The sequence below is a fragment of the Barbatula barbatula genome (assembly GCF_947034865.1).
Source record: "Barbatula barbatula genome assembly, chromosome: 8".
In the NCBI taxonomy this organism is placed as follows: domain Eukaryota; kingdom Metazoa; phylum Chordata; class Actinopteri; order Cypriniformes; family Nemacheilidae; genus Barbatula; species Barbatula barbatula.
Window position 1 is genome coordinate 3,422,183 of NC_136771.1, and position 17,509 is coordinate 3,439,691.

Genomic DNA, 17,509 nt, shown 5'->3' on the forward strand with positions numbered 1-17,509 from the left:
GTTCAAAAAGACAAACTCATCTACACAACTGCCAGCACAGGTAAGATCAAAAGCTGAGTGTTGTGTGAAGAGGGCAAACTCACATCATATAACTTTCATCATATATTGCTGAAATGAATCTTGCACACATTGCTTTGACGCACTTTGAAGCAGAACTTGTCTGAGCCTCCGACTGGGTTGTCTGCTTGAGATAGTCCTCCAATTCCCCCGCCCGGACAGATGGACAGAATGTATCACCTACATCCGGAAAATCATCCCGGAACCATGAAATTGTTCCAGCGGTGCGAAATCCCCTTAATGCACAGAACAAAACAGCCAAAGTACTTACAAAAACATGTCTTGTAAAAACCAGTGGGGTCTTCTCCAAGGAGGAATGGAAGGCCATGAAGAACTGCTGCTCGTCTTCCAATGATCTTCAAGGCTCTGTTCTTCATTTTAATTGATGGCTGAAATCTACAAATGGAAGGAGGTTCATAATCATTTTGCAAATCATTTTTCCCCCAAACATGTCACACAAGCCCTCCGAAACATTCATACTACAATCTAATCTTTGACAGTGGTGAGATCAATTCAACACAGTGTTACTAAAACTCTTATTGTTTCGGGATTCAAGAACAGTGTAATTTGACAGCTCAGTGTCTATTACAATATACAACCTAAAAGTAACTAACATGGTTAAACCTTTGCAAAACGCGGACGTTTTTGTGTGGGGTTTGAACAAGTTGGTATATTGTTCTGATAATGTGAGAAAATGGTGATTTGTTTCATGAATTGTGTGTTAGCAATCGAGAAAAACTGTAAGAGTCTGTGAGCTGCCATGCTTGAACGGCATTATTTTTATTTCATATTTCATTTTTAAAGAAGTTAAGTTTTAGATCAATAAATATGAATATACTATTCTTTTTAAATATGTATATTTTAATGCTGATATTTATTCAGATTTAATATGAATGTTTTCTTTATAATGAAGCCAATAGCAGACCACATTAAAAGCGAAATACTGTTAGAAGGCTACATTTTTAAGGTTAAAGTATGCGCGTATGCACAAGATAAAAAAAACATTAAACATGTTAAGTTAAAAAATTTTCACTTATTTCTGAATGTATGCAGATGGGTAGAGCATATTCTAGTTTCGTAAATGTATTGTGTTTACCAACCTAGATCAATATAGCGGCAACATATTTAGACCTTTTATCAAAGGTTGAATTTGCACAACAGGTTTATGGTCACATGATTTATGGGAAATCTCAGTGCAGTACCCCTGTTTCGTAAGGCATATTACATCCTGTAATCTGTTTAATCAAGTCAGGCTTTAACAAATAAATATTCATAGTTGAATTTTTAAAGGTCAATATGAGCAAACACTCAACACCTGACTATAAAAAGTAAAGAGTAGTTCACTATAAATATTTTATTTCATGATAATTCACTCACCCACATGTCTGTATGTTTATGTTGAAAGCAAAATCCCGCTTTTGAGGAAAGGTTTTGAGGGTTCTTTTGCATATATAGTAATGGACTTCAACATTGTCTAGCAAAATGTTTAATCATTTTCCAAGAAAACGAAAAAATGATATACTTTTTAAATAAGTAAACGGCTTTTACCGCCTCTGCGATGCACATCCATCACTTCCATATTGCGAAATCACGTTGGAAAGATTATGTGTGACGTAGATTTTTAAAGATTTAAACATCCCTTTTATGCACTTCTGGCCATTTTAAACAATAATGTTGTTCAACATCTTTCTCCACACTCTCAACACTGGGTCGTGCTACGTCTATGTCACGTGTGACCATGTACTACGTAATTAAGTTGATAAGAAGTTGTTGATGAGCATCATGGAGGCACTCCGAGACATTGCAAGCCATTTATTTATGGTTAACTGCTTTTCTTGGAAAATCGATTCTCTAGACAACACACTTATTCATTGGCTGGTGTCGTGTAGAGCCTTTTGAAGCTGAAATTTGGACTTAAACAAACAGCACTTACGTTCGGTGAAGAACCCTGGAAAGCTTTTCCTCAAAAGCCTCAAATTGTTTTCGATAGAAGAAATAATGACACGGACGGAGTGTTTTTTTCATGGAGTTTTAATATATAGAGAACTATTCCTTTAAGAAGAATGAATACAAACGTTGGCAATGTTCATACTGTGGTCATCTTGTATTGATGTAGGCAAAGGTGTGTTGACATAATATTGGACTGCACAAACATGAGCAGACCCTCAGTAACAGTCAGTCAGGATGAATGTGAACTTGCTGTGGTCGACTGTTGTTCTTTTCTCTTCACCTCTCCTCACATTATGTGACCCGCTGTGAGTATTTAAATCAAAACACTGTCAACTTCTACATTTATTTAGATATCTGTGTTTGAGATGTAAAACTGGATTGTTTTTATCTTAGATATGTCGTATCAGCTCCTAACTTACTGAGGGTGGGTTCCTCGGAGAACGTGTTTGTGGAGGCTCAGGATTATAATGGAGAAGATCTGAACGTGAAGATCATGGTGAAAAACTACCCGCGCAAAAATGTAGAGATAGTGTCCAAATCTGTGACGCTGAGAAGAGAAAACAACTTTCAGCTGCTTGCTGATATACAGGTAAAACGGTTGTGTACTTTGACTTGTGTGAATCTGTTTGTAGATTTAATTTCATTTTGCTTGAACTTTGAAGGCATTTTATCTCGTGTTTTCAGATAGATTTCTCTATATTTACTTCAGATTTCAGACAACATGGACTTTTTCTCTGATGATCCTCTGGAGAAGCAGTATGTGTATCTACAAGCTCAGTTTCCTTCCAGGCTTCTGGAGAAAGTGGTCATGGTGTCATTCCAGTCGGGATATATTTTTGTGCAAACAGACAAAGCCATGTACACACCTGCTAGTATAGGTGAGAAAACCCTTATTGGATGTCCTACCCACTGCATATTACCAATAAAATCAACTTTTTCTGGAGAAAATGAAAGCTTGATGTGTGTGATTTTCTGCAGTTCACTACAGAATCTTATCTGTGACTCCTAGTCTTCAACCTCTGGAACGTTCTGGAATTTCAGTGGATATTTTGGTACTTTCACATTGTTTATCAGCCACCTTGTGCCTTTTTCATCCATTATACATCGATGATTCAATATAGTTTTGCAATATAATAGTTTTATAATATATTTATATTATATAATATAATAAACGTGAGGGCGGGGACAAAGACGAGACCGAAGATTGTATGGAAGGCCATAAGGGCCATAAATGCCTATCCACATCAAACACGAGGTTCTGTCATCCATGACAGAAGCTGACAGAATGTGAAGCTGACATCACGTCCCTGCGTTTTATGTTGCAGTTCCACCTACTGCTCCGCCATCTTAGGAGGCTCGACTCCGCTGTTTTAATTGTTTTGATATGTACTGTTACTTGTTTTGTTTAATATATGTAAAAATCGAAAGGGAAGCTACCAGTGCCTTTACCAGAACAACTCTGCGTAATGGTATAGTAATTTTAATACAGCAAGACCGACCTACCATAGCTATATTCCTTAATCAAACAAGAAAAAACATAACACTTCATTGAACGCAATAGCAGTGTGCCTCCCAACATGGCGGAACATTCAACACAGCCAGTGTGCAGAGGGGATGCTGCAGCTCTCCGAATGTGCATAACGTTATCGACTGTTGCACTGACAGTTTTGGTTTTAAACGCAAAGGAGGGTGTGATTAAGGTCAAATGAACGAGCACGAATGCTTTCATGACTCACAAATGCACTGTTGGATGTGTTGAAGGCAGTAATAATAAACACATTTGATTTGCTGTGGGGTTCAGAAGTCTGGAGGCTTTACAGAGATATTACATTTTCAGAGATACTGTTCAAACGGCAAGCTTTGTATTGACAATCTTAATTATTTATTTACCAATTTCCCCCTAAAGAATCCCCAGGGCATCACAACTATGGGGGAGATGGTTTTTCCAGATAAGGGGATCAAGTCAGGAAAATACGCCATACCTGCGATCGCCAGGTGCGTCCATACTGTAAACTAGATTCGGATTTGATTGAGCTGTGGTGTTATTTATCATTCATGATTCTTTTCAGGCTCATAATGCTATGTGTTTACGCGGTTGGTGTTTTTATTTGTAGTCCTGGTATCTGGAAGGTGGTTACAAAGTTCAAGAACACTCCACAGAAGAACTTCACATCTGACTTTGAAGTTAAAGAATATGGTAACTTATTTTATTACATATACTGGATATATATTTATTGTTGTGAATACAATTAAATACTTCCATTTGCAGTGCAAAAATCCATTTAAAAAGCGTTTATTTTGAAGTTTGGTAATGAAATTAAATAAGTTTATTACTGTATATTACCAGCAAACTTTACGAGTATGAGTATAGTTTAAAATAAAACAATAGAAAATACTTTTAAAAGAAAAAAAGCATTGTCACTAACCCTTCGACAACATACACACAAATGGGTATGAACACAGGTTTTTATCTTTCTTGAGCACAACTAGGGCAGGATACAACAAGACCGTTAACATAAAAAACATTAAGAACCGACAACGACAATAAACAGAGGCAGAAGGCAAACTAAATAGTGTCCAGATAATGAGTGAAATGCGAAACAGGTGCGGGTGAAATCAAGAATGTCAGGTGTGCTTATGGGGAATTGTGGGAATTGGAGTCTGGTGGGAAACGTGTAGGTGGAGTTAAGTCTTAAGTAATGCTCCAATGGTGCTTGTTTGGTTAAATCATTTTGAATTTTTATCTAAATGGAAAATTTCCCCAGCCATCTTGTTATTAAATAATTATTGTTATGTGGGTTTGTTTTATAGTGCTTCCCACTTTTGAAGTCACATTGTCACTCAGCCAGTCGTACTTTTCTGTCAATGATGAGAGTCTTACAGTCGATATCCTGGCCAAGTAAGACCAACACGTGTCTAATTTGTTCAGTAAAATGTGTTTTAATCTATCACTGTTTATGTTCCTTTAAAATTTTCTCTTGCTTGGATATGTTTACCCCATTACACTAAGATTCTCATGCTACTTATACTGTACAAATCTTCCCAGGTACCTGTTTGGAAACAACATGAACGGCAATGCATTGGTGGTGTTTGGCGTGATGGACGATGAGAGAAAAACAAGTATACCTTCCTCGCTACAAAGAATCTCGGTGAGCTTTACTGCTGAATGTGCATGAACCTGATCTTTCATATTGCAATGAGGAGGGCTAATTTTGGCTCCTTCAGATTTTAGATGGAGAGGGTCAAGCCAAGCTCACGAAGACGATGATCCTTCAGACTTTCTCAGATATCTACCCACTGGTTGGACAGTCGATTTACATCTCAGTCAGTGTTTTAACAGAGAGTGGTGAGAGATCCTACTGGAATATTAGCAGGATACATTTTTGTGGTTATGTTTAGTGTTGAAGGTGAACTTAATTACAAAGTGCAAGTGTCTGTGCTCATTTCATACTATTTTCGTCATGATGTTGTGTGTGTTTCAGGCAGTGAAATGGTGGAGGCACACAGGAGAGGGATTCAGATTGTGACGTCACCGTACACCATCAGGGCTAAGGGAACACCCCGATATTTCAAACCGGGAATGCCATTTGATGTCTCGGTACGAAACATGGACTTGCGAGCAAATTTCAATGAAAGTTGGCATATGGTTAATATACAATTTTTTTTATTTTTTTCTGAAAGATTTACGTAACTGATCCTGACCAAATGCCTGTTAAAAATGTGGATGTGGAGGTCAATACTGGAGAGGTCAGAGGTCGAACAAAGGGCAACGGCATTGCAAAGTTTACAGTGAACTCTCAAGAGGGAACGTCCACGTTAGAGATCACGGTAACACCAGTTACTTGTTTGGTTTTGGATTTCATCAAGATGGCATTGTATCACATGAAGAAACAATCTTATAACGTGCAGGCACGAACGAATTATCCACGTTTAACAGATAAAGAGCAGGCAGTGATGAAGATTACAGCACAGGCTTACGTGACCAAAGATGCCTCCAAAAACTACCTGCATGTTGGCATTAATGATGCAGAACTTCAGATTGGAGATCAGATTAAAGTCAATCTTAACACAGGGAGAAGTCCTGGAGCCACAGATCAAGATTACACATATTTGGTGAGAGACACTCATACGGTTCCATCTGTTTTACATTGCATTAATATTGTCTTGTATTTATAAATCTCCTTATTTTCAGATCATCAGTAAAGGGCAGATCATAAAGGCGGACAGGTATAAGAGAAGAGGACAGTCTTTAATCACTCTCTCTCTACCTGTGACCAAAGACATGGTGCCGTCTTTCCGTTTGGTGGCGTATTATCACGTCGGATCTAATGAGGTGGTGTCTGACTCCGTCTGGGTTGATGTGAAGGACACATGTATGGGAACGGTAAGATTAAAACACATACCATGTCTGTCCCATCCACATCTTTTTTGTATATTCTTCATAAATCTGCATGTCGTGTGTTTGACAGTTGACGGTTCAGGTGAACAACCCTCGGCCGATCTACGAGCCTGGTGGTGGGTTCAGCTTGCAGATAACTGGAGATCCCGGAGCTAAAGTTGGGCTGGTGGCGGTGGATAAGGCTGTGCATGTCCTCAACAAGAAAGGGTTCACACAATCGAAGGTGATAAATCTTCTTCATCAAGCAAAATAAAAAACATCTGTTTTGTGACATAATATCTTGAACTGTGTGTAGATCTGGGACGTGATTGAGAAACATGACACAGGTTGTACAGCAGGCAGTGGAAGAGACAGTATGGGGGTTTTCTATGACGCTGGTCTGATGTTTGAGTCCAGCACTGCTGGAGGAACCACCATCAGAACAAGTACCTCATTTTATCTATTCCATATCTTTTTAGTTACTTTATCTCTGCTGTTGTTCATGCATGTATACCGTATGTCATTTAAGTCATATGAGTACTTATGGAAACCTCTTTTGTGTTTCACACTCCTTTAAAGATAAATAATAACTTGTTTTTAGTTGTCAGTTTTGTATTTCTAATTTAAATAGGTTTGAATAGAATTGAATATTATATGATGGCGGCCTTACAGGGGTAAAACAACAATCTGAAATCACATTCTGAGGTGATCTAATCTAATATTTGCTTATGTTGTAGTGCAGGGTTGTCCCACACCTTCAAAGAGAAGACGTAGATCAAAGAATCTTCTGCAGGTTACCACTACACTGGGTGAGAAACAAAACCTCTTGTTTAACATTTAACAATAATTGTTGGATGAAAATAATGTAATTAATAACATCAAACCTGCCTCATCCACTCGAGCACAACAACCTGATGCTTGTGTGCTAACTAATGGATCCACATCTACAGTCCTTTGTGCGAATTCTAAACTCTTCTGGTACCAAGTTTATCTTATAGCACAAAAATGAATATGTTTATTCAAACCCAAAATTGAATTTGGTTCTGAAACCCAAAAGTGAATATGGTTTATAAAGTACAGAAAGAAATCCGTGTTTTTTCCAGCCACAAAAATGAATGTTAACACAGATGTGAATCTGTTTTTGAAGCGCGGAATAATTATCTTCCCAGAAATTTATCTCTTCTTTCAAGCATCAAAATACGTGTTATTTTCCAAAAATTACTTAGCTTCCACATCAGTTTTTAGCTACAAGTCACTTTCATACTCTTCTCATTGTGGTACTCGGCTGTTGTTTTGTCAGCTGGTAAATACTCTGGCGATCTGAAGAAGTGTTGTGTTGATGGAATGAGAGACAATAAACTCGGCTACACCTGTGAACGGCGAGCCATGTACATTGAAGACGGGCAGGAATGTGTCACGGCCTTCTTAAACTGCTGTAATGATGTGCTATCTCAAAGCAATGAAGCTGGAGAACATGAGATGATTCTGGCACGAAGTACGTAACCTTTGTACTGTTCATTGTCTTACAGATTTCCTCAAGGCACACATACTGTAGGCTACTGTAGGTTCAATTCACCTGTTTAGCAGGTATCGGCAACCACACGTGCAAATATTGGGATACTGAAAGGAAATCAATGGCACACCAAGCACGTGCAGTTAAAGTAGCAGTATGTTTTTGTTTTGATGATCAAATGACAGGAGTGCAATATAATATACAAAACCTTATGTAATGGAAAGTTATGTTTTTTTTACCTTAGAATAAACTATTTCTATCTACATAAAGAGCGGGCCTACATACATTGAATACGCCGCCATGTTTTGTACAGTCGCCCTAAATGGTTAATGATGTAAAACATACTGTAATTTGAGTTTCTGTAATGTATTTATTTCTGTGAACCCGCAGGTGAGGACGACGAATATTATGAAAGTTTTGATGAAATCACATCACGTACGCAGTTTCCAGACAGCTGGCTCTGGGGTGAGGAGGTTCTGCCCCCTTGCTCCGCAAATTCCAGGTTATGGTGAGTATGACACACAGACTGACACGGAGCAAGTGATTTAAAATGAGCAGATAACAGTAAAAGAGCTGCACAGTAAGTCAGAGTATTATGTTCGGTGATCTACCTAAACACTTATCTGTTACTTCTTCCCTGCGTTCTAGTCAAACAACAACACTCGTCAAAAACAAACTTTACCTGAAAGAATCCATCACTACCTGGCAAATCTTTGCTGTCAGCCTGTCGAAAACCCACGGTGACCATACTGTCAAGTATATTTATTTTTAGTTTTCCTGTAGTATAATTCTCTCATACCTCGTTCTTCTCTAAAGGTATATGTGTGGCGGATCCTCTCGAGATGATCGTTTACAAGAACTTTTTCTTCGAGCTGAAGGTCCCGTACTCGGCCGTCCGCAACGAACAGCTGCAAATCAGGGCCATCATTCACAACTACACCTTAAAAAAACAGAAGGTAAAAGTTTTATTCTCATTCTTGTGTAACAATCAGTCATTTTTCTAAACGTACTCACAAACTTGATATGTACGTCCTGCACCATGCCAACAAGTCTTTCAGATGAAGTGATTTCTGCTGTTCGTTTTTTCTCCATCAGGTGCGGGTGGAATTCACAGAGACGGAGCACATTTGCAGCTCGGCCAGCGGGAAGGGCACGTTCATGACAGAAGTCGAGGTCGATGCCATGTCCTCCAGGAGCGTCCCGTATGTGATCATTCCTCTGGAGCTGGGCAACCACTGGATAGAGGTGAAGGCTGCGGCGTACGATTCGGTCCAGAATGATGGAGTGAGGAAGATCCTGAAGGTGGTGGTACGTCTGAAGTTCATCATTTTTCAAACACTGGAGGTGCCGTGACACATTTCACAGTAAACAGATTTCTTTCTTTCGACTCTCCAGTCTGAGGGTTTGCTGAGCATGGTGCAAGAAAAAAATGTCGAGCTCAATCCTGCCAAGATAGGTGACGTATCCTCGACTGTAAAAATTCAAAACGTTGTATGTGACAGATTTTTTTCATCTTTGGGTCTTTACCTGTGTGACAGGTGCGATACATGTGTCCGTCAGGAGCCACAAGCCAATCGATCAGGTTCCAAACACACCGGCCAACACGTACATCTCAGTTACAAGTAGGTATCTGCTCAAATGTTTTAGTGATGCCATGAAACAGATTGGACAGACCTTTTCATGTACCTCAAGGTAAAAATTTCAGTGCTCAGGTTGAGCAGGCCATCAGTGGAGATGTCATGGGTCAGTTTATCGTCCAGCCCCGAGGTAATGGAGAGGAGATCATGATCCACATGACTTTATCTCTTATTGCTGCTCATTATCTGGACAGCACCAATCAGTGGGACGCTGTCGGCATGGACCGCCGGAATGAAGCCGTCAACTACATCAACATAGGTCAGCGGACCCCCGCGTTAATATGAACACATCATCTATAATATAACACGACTTTGCTCTAAATCCAGTTTATCACATAAAACTAAAATTGTTTACCTTTTCCTTATTACATTGAGAAATCTTTTGAACATGAACTTGTTTTCTTTGCGGTATTTGAGGTCTGAAAAAAATACAGAGCGTCCTTTATTTTTTTCCACCATTTTATGCAAATAAATGGAAATAAAATCAATACTTTTATATGAAATATTGGACAAATAGTAGTTCGCAGAATGAAACAAAATGATCATTTAACCTAAACACATACTTGAAAATAGCACATTTTTAAATGAATAAATGTATTTTGAAATGGTCTCTTTTTTTCTGCCGCTGTATCTTAAGATGTTTTGTGTATCTCAAGGTTATCAACGTGTGCTGCGTTTCCGAAAAGCGGACGGGTCGTACGCCGACCTGATGAGCACGCCTAGCAGCACATGGTGAAACAACATGATTTCTTACAAATAAACTTCTTCATTAATGATACGGTTTCTTACTCTTGTCTTATGTGATTCCTTTGCAGGTTGACGGCATATGTGGCGAAAGTCTTTGTCATGGCCAACGATTTGATCATCGTAGAGGAAAACGAGCTCTGCAGCGCCCTCAAGTGGTTAGTCAAAAAACAGCACCCAGACGGCACGTTTAAAGAGGACGCTCATGTAGTTCATGAAGAGATGATTGTAAGTGCGGCTTAAGCAAATAGGTCTGCTGTCGTTAAATCGATGTGTTTTCTTTTAACAGTTATATAAGCATGGATAATATCTTTTAATCTTCCCAATGTCAACATTTAGAAAAATTATTGAATTAAGTTCATAATGTATTTGTGTTGATTCAGGGTGATGTACTAGGTAAAGACGCAGACGCCTCTCTGACTGCGTTCGTCCTGATCGCCATGCAGGAGGGCAGTGAGATTTGTGCTCGATCTCTTCCCGTGAGTAGCTCGCAGAATGTGAGCCCTGTGATGTCACAGCGGTTTTACACCCGAGCGTCTCTCACTTTGTGTTTTAATAACAGAATCTAAAGGAGAGTATGAACGGAGCCATTCAGTATCTGACGCTCAGAGTTCACAGTCTGACCAATCCTTACGCTGTTGCCATGACCTCTTACGCTTTGGCTCACTCTGACAAACTCAACAAAGACATCTTGATGAGTCACTCCAGAAAGAACGATGGTCAGAACCTTAGATTAAATATTCAAATCGAAATACTGTATTTTTACCATTATCTCTCCTCGACAGCTGGTACTTTTTGGCAAGTTCCCGGGCCGCATCATCACTCTCTGGAGGCCACGGGCTATGCCGTGCTCGCCCTGGTGAAGGCGAGGGATTTCGTGACAGCGGGACGGGCCGTTCGCTGGCTGGCGAGACAAAGAGATCGGTACGGAGGTCCAGGCACCACACAGGTACAGAGAAAAGAAAAGTCTACAAATGTTAATTTCACACCACACTAAAGTTAAATATCTATTCCATTTAAAACAAGACTTCCTGTCTGTCTCCTAGGCATCCATCATCGTTTTTCAAGCCGTCGCTGAATATCACATGCAAGCGAAGAAGCAGGACTTTAATCTGGATGTTGAGGTTTCTGTGGAGGGAAGGAACATTAATAACAGATGGACGTTCAAGCGGTCAAACAACCACGTCACACGTTCTGAAAAGGTGAGAGGGCGAATGTGAATAAGCACATGAATGCTTCGTCTTTGTTTTAGGGACGTTTTCATGTATGAATTTCTGACAACCTCAGTCACACATTCTGTTCCTAGTAGTGCACAAAAAAGAGATTTTTATATTCAAATATTATTTCTGTTTAAGTGGGTTTTTATGAACAGGTGAAGCTTACGCAGAACTTCAACATCACTGCACGAGGGACGGGAGCGGCCACACTCTCTGTCAGTATTCACAAACACAACAGTAGTTGTACAGTAGTTTTGTGTTAAAAGTGTATTATGTCCAGTGGCGGCTGGTGACATTTTTGGAGGTGGGGATGTGGCGCACTGGCACAGCAAACAATTTCAGCAAGCAACCATCTAGTTACCTGTTTATTCATTAAATAATCTCTGATCAAGTCATTTATCAGTCTCAGTTAAATTACAGAATAATCCGTGGTGTTCTCATGTTATCTTACTTTCTCGGACAGGTCCTTCATAGCCACTCCCATAACTGTCCATCCTGGATCTGTCCTAGTTACTTTAAACAACAGGCACGGAAAGCAAAATAAGGCATTAGCAGAACGCAACTACATAGCCAGACCTTGTTAGTGTACCAATGGGAAGAGAAGCTTCGCGTGAACTTCTTCCTTTTTTTCGGCTTTTCTGTTGTCCAAATAAGAGGTCAGGCTGATCTGGACCCAACTCCTTTACCTTAATTTTTCTGTTAAACTGTTAAAAATGTTCTTCTCAAACGAACATTGGAGTAGAGATTTTACAGAGTTAGTTTCGTGTCCGGAATTACCCGAGTCCGCCATTGCCACACAATTGGACATTGCACCACTACAGACCCGCCCTGATTTGAAAAAAAAATCAGATACGATTTGTTGACGCAGATTAGAAAATTTTGTGTCACGTGCTAAATATAGGTATCAAGATTTTACTAAATTCGACAAAGACCCACCTCCTGTGGCCGATTTCTCGATCGCCCCTCAGCTGAAATTGAGACGTCCAACATTACATCTTACATTATCTATAACATAACATTACGCAAATATACATTAAAAATTATATAATTATAATTTTGTGTGTGTATCTCACGGAGGGCGGCGCCCTAGTGTCCTCTATTGGCCAGCCGCCACTGATTATATCGATGTCACATCTAAAGCCTCGCTCTGATCTCACAGGTATATACTCTGTACTACGCTCTGCCTGAAGAGAAGGATGGCGATTGTGAAATGTTTGATCTCAGTGTGCAGATGACAAAAGAGCGTCAGGGTGATAAAACATCACAGTTGCACAACTCTACTGTACATGTTTTTGTTCAGAAAGACTTAATATTGTTGTTATTCTGCATGTAGCGTCTTATCCAGGAGCCATTGAAACGTATCTGCTCACAATCGAAACCAGGTAGGTGTACGATCACATAAGCATTGTCATAAACAGTATCAGGCTGTGTTCACATTTTGACTTCTTTTTTCACAAGAAAGTAAAGTAAAGAAAGTTAAGAAGAACAGCATGCAGCGTTTAGTTACAAATAGTAGCACTAAATCAAACGTACATTTATTCAAAACTATGCTTCAACTGGCGTTCAACCTCGCATGTTGATATAGAGACGACAGGTCTCACCACTCCGTTGTCATTGGTTAGCTGCGAAAAAGGTGCTTGACGTAGGGCGTTTTTGTTTTCTCAAAAATTAAAAAGACTCTGACTTTTAAAAAAGCGATCAGGACTTAGGCCTATTTGAAAACACGATTTTACACGACAGGGTCATAATGTAAAACAGACGCCATCAGCTTCGAAAAGAAGAATATAGTCTGAATATAGTCTTAATCTACAGTCCTATGTGTGATTCCCAGTGAGCAGGTAGGCTAAACAAAACAAGCTTTAAAGTCCCAGTGAAATAAAAAATGACAATTCTTATTTCATGAAATATTGCTGCGTTTGTTGTAAATTGTAAATAATATTTAGTTATAATCATCTGAAAATGCACTTCGAAATGACGTATGTTAGACGGCTTGGCCGGAGCATCTGTTAACTCCTCCCCTTCAATGCAACAACTGTTTTACACATCCAATCAATTTGCAGTGAAAAATACAAGCCACGCCCACTAATGTTCTCTTGTGTCAGTTTGTGTCAAATGTGTCAGAATACGGAAGTAAAAACGATCGCAACTTCCGGTTCACGTGGACTAAGTGCAGTCGTTTTGAATGATGCTTAGATGTTTTTTGATCTACGTCACAATGTCTTCTGTGCAGTTTGAAGAATCCCGACAGAGATGCTGCATTGTCTGTATTGGATGTTGGCCTGCTGACCGGATTTAAAGTGGATGATAATGATCTTTCACAGGTAAGAAGCGGATTTTTTTTTTATTCAAGACACAGAGAGCGTATGCTAGAATCCAAACATCTTTCTTAACTCAACCCATCAGAAATTAGATCCATCTCCATGCAGGTCAGTATATTCATGGATGACAATGCCATTTTTATTCTTGAGCTATCTAAAGGGAAAGACAAGTACATCGACAGATATGAGAAGAACGTGGACCTTTCAGAACGCGGGTCCCTCATGATCTTCTTGAATAAGATGTCTCATAAAGTGAGGGAGCGGGTTGCTTTCCGTATCCATAAGATGAACAAAGTTGGCATGTTGCAGCCCGCCGGAGTCACTCTGTACGAATACAACTCTCCAGGTACACTGATGTCACACTCGTGCTGTACACACACATGCTTGCGGCTCTTTAACACGTGTTTTTTCCCCAGATGACCGTTGTGTGAAGTTCTATCATCCTCATAAGAAAGATGGCGCTCTGAATCGACTCTGCCAAGAGGATCTGTGCCACTGTGCTGAAGGTAGATGAGAAACAGGTTCATGTTGAATGTTAGCGCAGTACTTCTTTGCGTTACGGGATGAAGAGAGAAGATTAAACTTGTGGTGTGTTTACAGAGAACTGCAGCTTTCAAAAGAAACATCATATTAAAGATTCGCAGCGTGCAGACAAGGCCTGCTCGAGTGATGTGGACTACGGTAAACCCTTGAGTGTCATGTGTGTATATGTCTGGGTGTTTATAGTGCATGTCTACCTTTGTGAGTGTTTTTTGTACATGTTTGTTTGGTTGTGTGTGTGCATCTGTGTAAACATGTCTGTTTAAATACCTGCCTCTGTGTAAATGTATGTTTGTTTGCCGTGTATGTGTACATTGTGTATGTGTATATGTGATGCCTATTTTTGTGTGCGTTTGTGTCTGTGTTTGCATACATTGCAAACATTTGTGTTTTTCTACACTACTGTGTAAATGTATGCCTTTATGTGAAAGTTTGTGTGTGTGTAGCTGGTTGTGTAAATGTAATGTATGTGCTTGTGTACATGTGTTTATATCATTGTGTGTAGGTGTACATGTTGTTTGTGTCTGTGTGATGCATACCTTTGTCTAAATGTTGGTGTGTGTGTCTGGGTTTGTGTACATGTCATTGTGTACATTGTACCCGCCTCTGTGTTTGTTTTTGTGCGTGTCTGTCTAAACGTTTTTTTTTTGTACATGTTTCTGTGTAAATATCTGTGTTTGTGTTTTTTTTCATTTTACTGAATTATTATCATTTTTGTTCTTTCTAAGTTTATAAAACCCGACTGGAGAGTGTGGACTTCTCCCTGCATGCAGACATCTATAACATGACTATTGAACAAGTGCTAAAGGAAGGTACATCATGATATTTTCCTTCCATCTTTGTGGTCACAAATCGATCACTTAAGCATGCAGATATGAGGAATCGTTCTAATTTACTGTTAAGAAATATAGTTAAATGTGCTGGGTAAAATGCTTAAAACTGCAGCCTACACTGATATATTTTTACTCTGACTCATGATATATGCTTGTTGTTGGACTTTATCTATAAACAAAACATGGTGGAGTTAAGAGTTTGTGTGTGTTTTCCAGGTACCGATCCGGCTGTAGAAGGCTACGTGAGGTCTTTTCTGGCTCATCCTCACTGTAGAGACTTTCTGAAGCTGGAAGAAGGCAAAACGTACCTGATCATGGGCCAGACCAAACCTCTCCCCCGAATCGGTGGAAGGTGAGATCTCAATACTCAATTGTGCGTATATAGCGTGTTTTTAGCATGTTGACGCGTCCATGTTGGTTTTTCAGCCTGAGGTACAGTTTGGGTGAACGGACGTGGATTGAATACTGGCCCACACGAGATGAGGCTCAGACACCAGAATACAAGGAGCCGTACATCGGCATCGGCACATTAGCTGAGCAGCTCTTCCACATTGGATGCACAACGTAAAGATTCTCATCAGCTGGGATAACTTCACCATTCTGCTGATAACAAAGTGCTATTCCGATTGAGTTACAGAAATAGAATTAGATTCATTAGACAATAATAAATAAATTAGAAAGCACAAAACAAAATCAATTAGTGACAAAATGTTCACATGAACTGTTGGACTTGTCAAAATTGTATAGTTGCTGAGATGAAGTCTCATGATTACTAGCCCCGCTCCCTAATGTCCATTACAATTCTGTATGCAGTAAAAATTTGTACCAGAGACTATCACTTGCTTAAACATTCACTGTAGAATGCAAATAGTACAAACAAAAGTAAATAAAAACAGGGCTATCTTGTCCCGGCCCTTTGTTAATTGCACTTTGTTTATTGATGTTTTTGCGTGTATTTGTCTAAAATCTGATGACTCTGAACACAAAAACAGGCAAAACATTTAACTTTGTAATTTTTTCTAAATATGGGTTATTTCTGCAAATCATCTACATCTAACTATTGACAGAGATGCAACACATAGATGGAGATCAGTGTTACCATAGCAGAAACTCTTGAGCAATTGTGATTTTAGATTTCAGGTTGACGGTGAGTATGCATTGCAAATAGAAAGTCATTTGAAGATGAGGACGTGTCAACTGTATTACAGGATGCCGATTGAGACGTTTAGTTTTCACACAAATTCATTGACTTGAATCAAATGTGTTAACACTCTTTGTCACGGTTTATGGACAGAACCCAAGCGCAGGCAGACGTGAGATAAAAAACAAAACTTTATTTAAACAAAAGACCCACGATGGGGAAAACGTGAACAAAAACAAGACAAGAATATAAACTAAACCTCCCACAAGTGGGACAAAACAAACAAGGTCTTTTGAATAATAAATAAACTATAGTCCACAAACTTGAGTACAGGAGCACAGGTAATACAACAGGTGAGTGAAAACGAACAATAATGACAATGAATCGACAAGGGACAGAGGGAAACTGGGGCTAGATGAAGGGGATCACTAACAAGGACTGATCACACAAGGAGAGTGGCGGCAGGTGACATGAATGAAACACTAAAGGAAAGCTAACAGGAGGATTGCACGAGGCAGGTGAGCGGAATGAAACACTAAGGGAAAGATGGACCAGGGCCGGTGAAAAGACTAACACTAATGGGCCACTAAAAGGGAAACAAGGGGGCTTGGCTAAAGGATGCAACACCGGAGAGAGAGCATGGCGTGACAAACCAAAACAATGTTCTTTCTCCACACAAAACACATGGGACTGATATGATCCTGCCACAAGACTCGAAAACCAAGAAGAGGAGAGGCAGGATCATGACACTCTTTCTGCACCTACTTTCACTTACTTTCATGTCAAGCTCTGGATCTATAGAAGTGTCTATCCGATCATGGGACACACTGAAGACGTACAGCTGGAAGGTGGAAAGGGATGGCATTTTACAAACCACCGTATTTGCCTCCAAACTTGCCATCACATGTCCTTTTTTTTTCATATAAAGAAAGAAGTGAGATGAGGAATGAAGTAGCGGTTTGTGAAGAATATTCAAAACTAAAGAGTCAACACTGCTAGATCTTACATGGATCTGTTGGCGATGAAAAAGCTTGTTTGAACAACTCTCTGTCTACTCTTCTTTAGCAGTCAGTATGCACTTGGGTGAGAGCACATAGGTGGAACACATATCTTACAAAAAATTTACAAAATAAAGTGTGGCAAAATCTGAATTGTCGAGGAATTTTTTCAACCCCAAAACA

General features: G+C 39.6%; 1 protein-coding gene across 1 annotated transcript; it reads left to right on the top strand.

Annotated features, from left to right (window-relative positions):
- Positions 1–2,221: 2,221 nt before the first annotated feature.
- Positions 2,222–16,197, top strand: LOC306898015 (complement C3-like). The gene is made up of 40 exons (XM_079463217.1): positions 2,222–2,312; positions 2,401–2,596; positions 2,717–2,885; positions 2,986–3,059; positions 3,914–4,002; positions 4,122–4,204; positions 4,819–4,906; positions 5,054–5,156; positions 5,233–5,353; positions 5,490–5,605; positions 5,689–5,835; positions 5,917–6,120; positions 6,200–6,391; positions 6,477–6,629; positions 6,702–6,831; positions 7,123–7,194; positions 7,686–7,880; positions 8,289–8,406; positions 8,547–8,638; positions 8,715–8,854; positions 8,994–9,206; positions 9,294–9,354; positions 9,437–9,520; positions 9,591–9,794; positions 10,192–10,267; positions 10,351–10,507; positions 10,663–10,758; positions 10,842–10,998; positions 11,065–11,228; positions 11,326–11,481; positions 11,652–11,711; positions 12,656–12,746; positions 12,830–12,878; positions 13,727–13,817; positions 13,965–14,160; positions 14,231–14,320; positions 14,415–14,495; positions 15,083–15,166; positions 15,404–15,539; positions 15,614–16,197. The coding sequence occupies exons 1-40, from the start codon at positions 2,242–2,244 to the stop codon at positions 15,753–15,755; spliced, it is 4,941 nt and encodes a 1,646-aa protein (XP_079319343.1). The 5' UTR covers positions 2,222–2,241; the 3' UTR covers positions 15,756–16,197.
- Positions 16,198–17,509: the final 1,312 nt, after the last annotated feature.

Coding starts and splice junctions, on each gene's coding strand:
- LOC306898015 (XM_079463217.1), top strand. CDS start 2,242: ATGAATGTGAACTTGCTGTGGTCGACTGTTGTTCTTTTCTCTTCACCT. Junction 4,205..4,818: donor CTTTGAAGTTAAAGAATATG/GTAACTTATTTT, acceptor TTTGTTTTATAG/TGCTTCCCACTTTTGAAGTC. Junction 9,521..9,590: donor CACGTACATCTCAGTTACAA/GTAGGTATCTGC, acceptor ATGTACCTCAAG/GTAAAAATTTCAGTGCTCAG.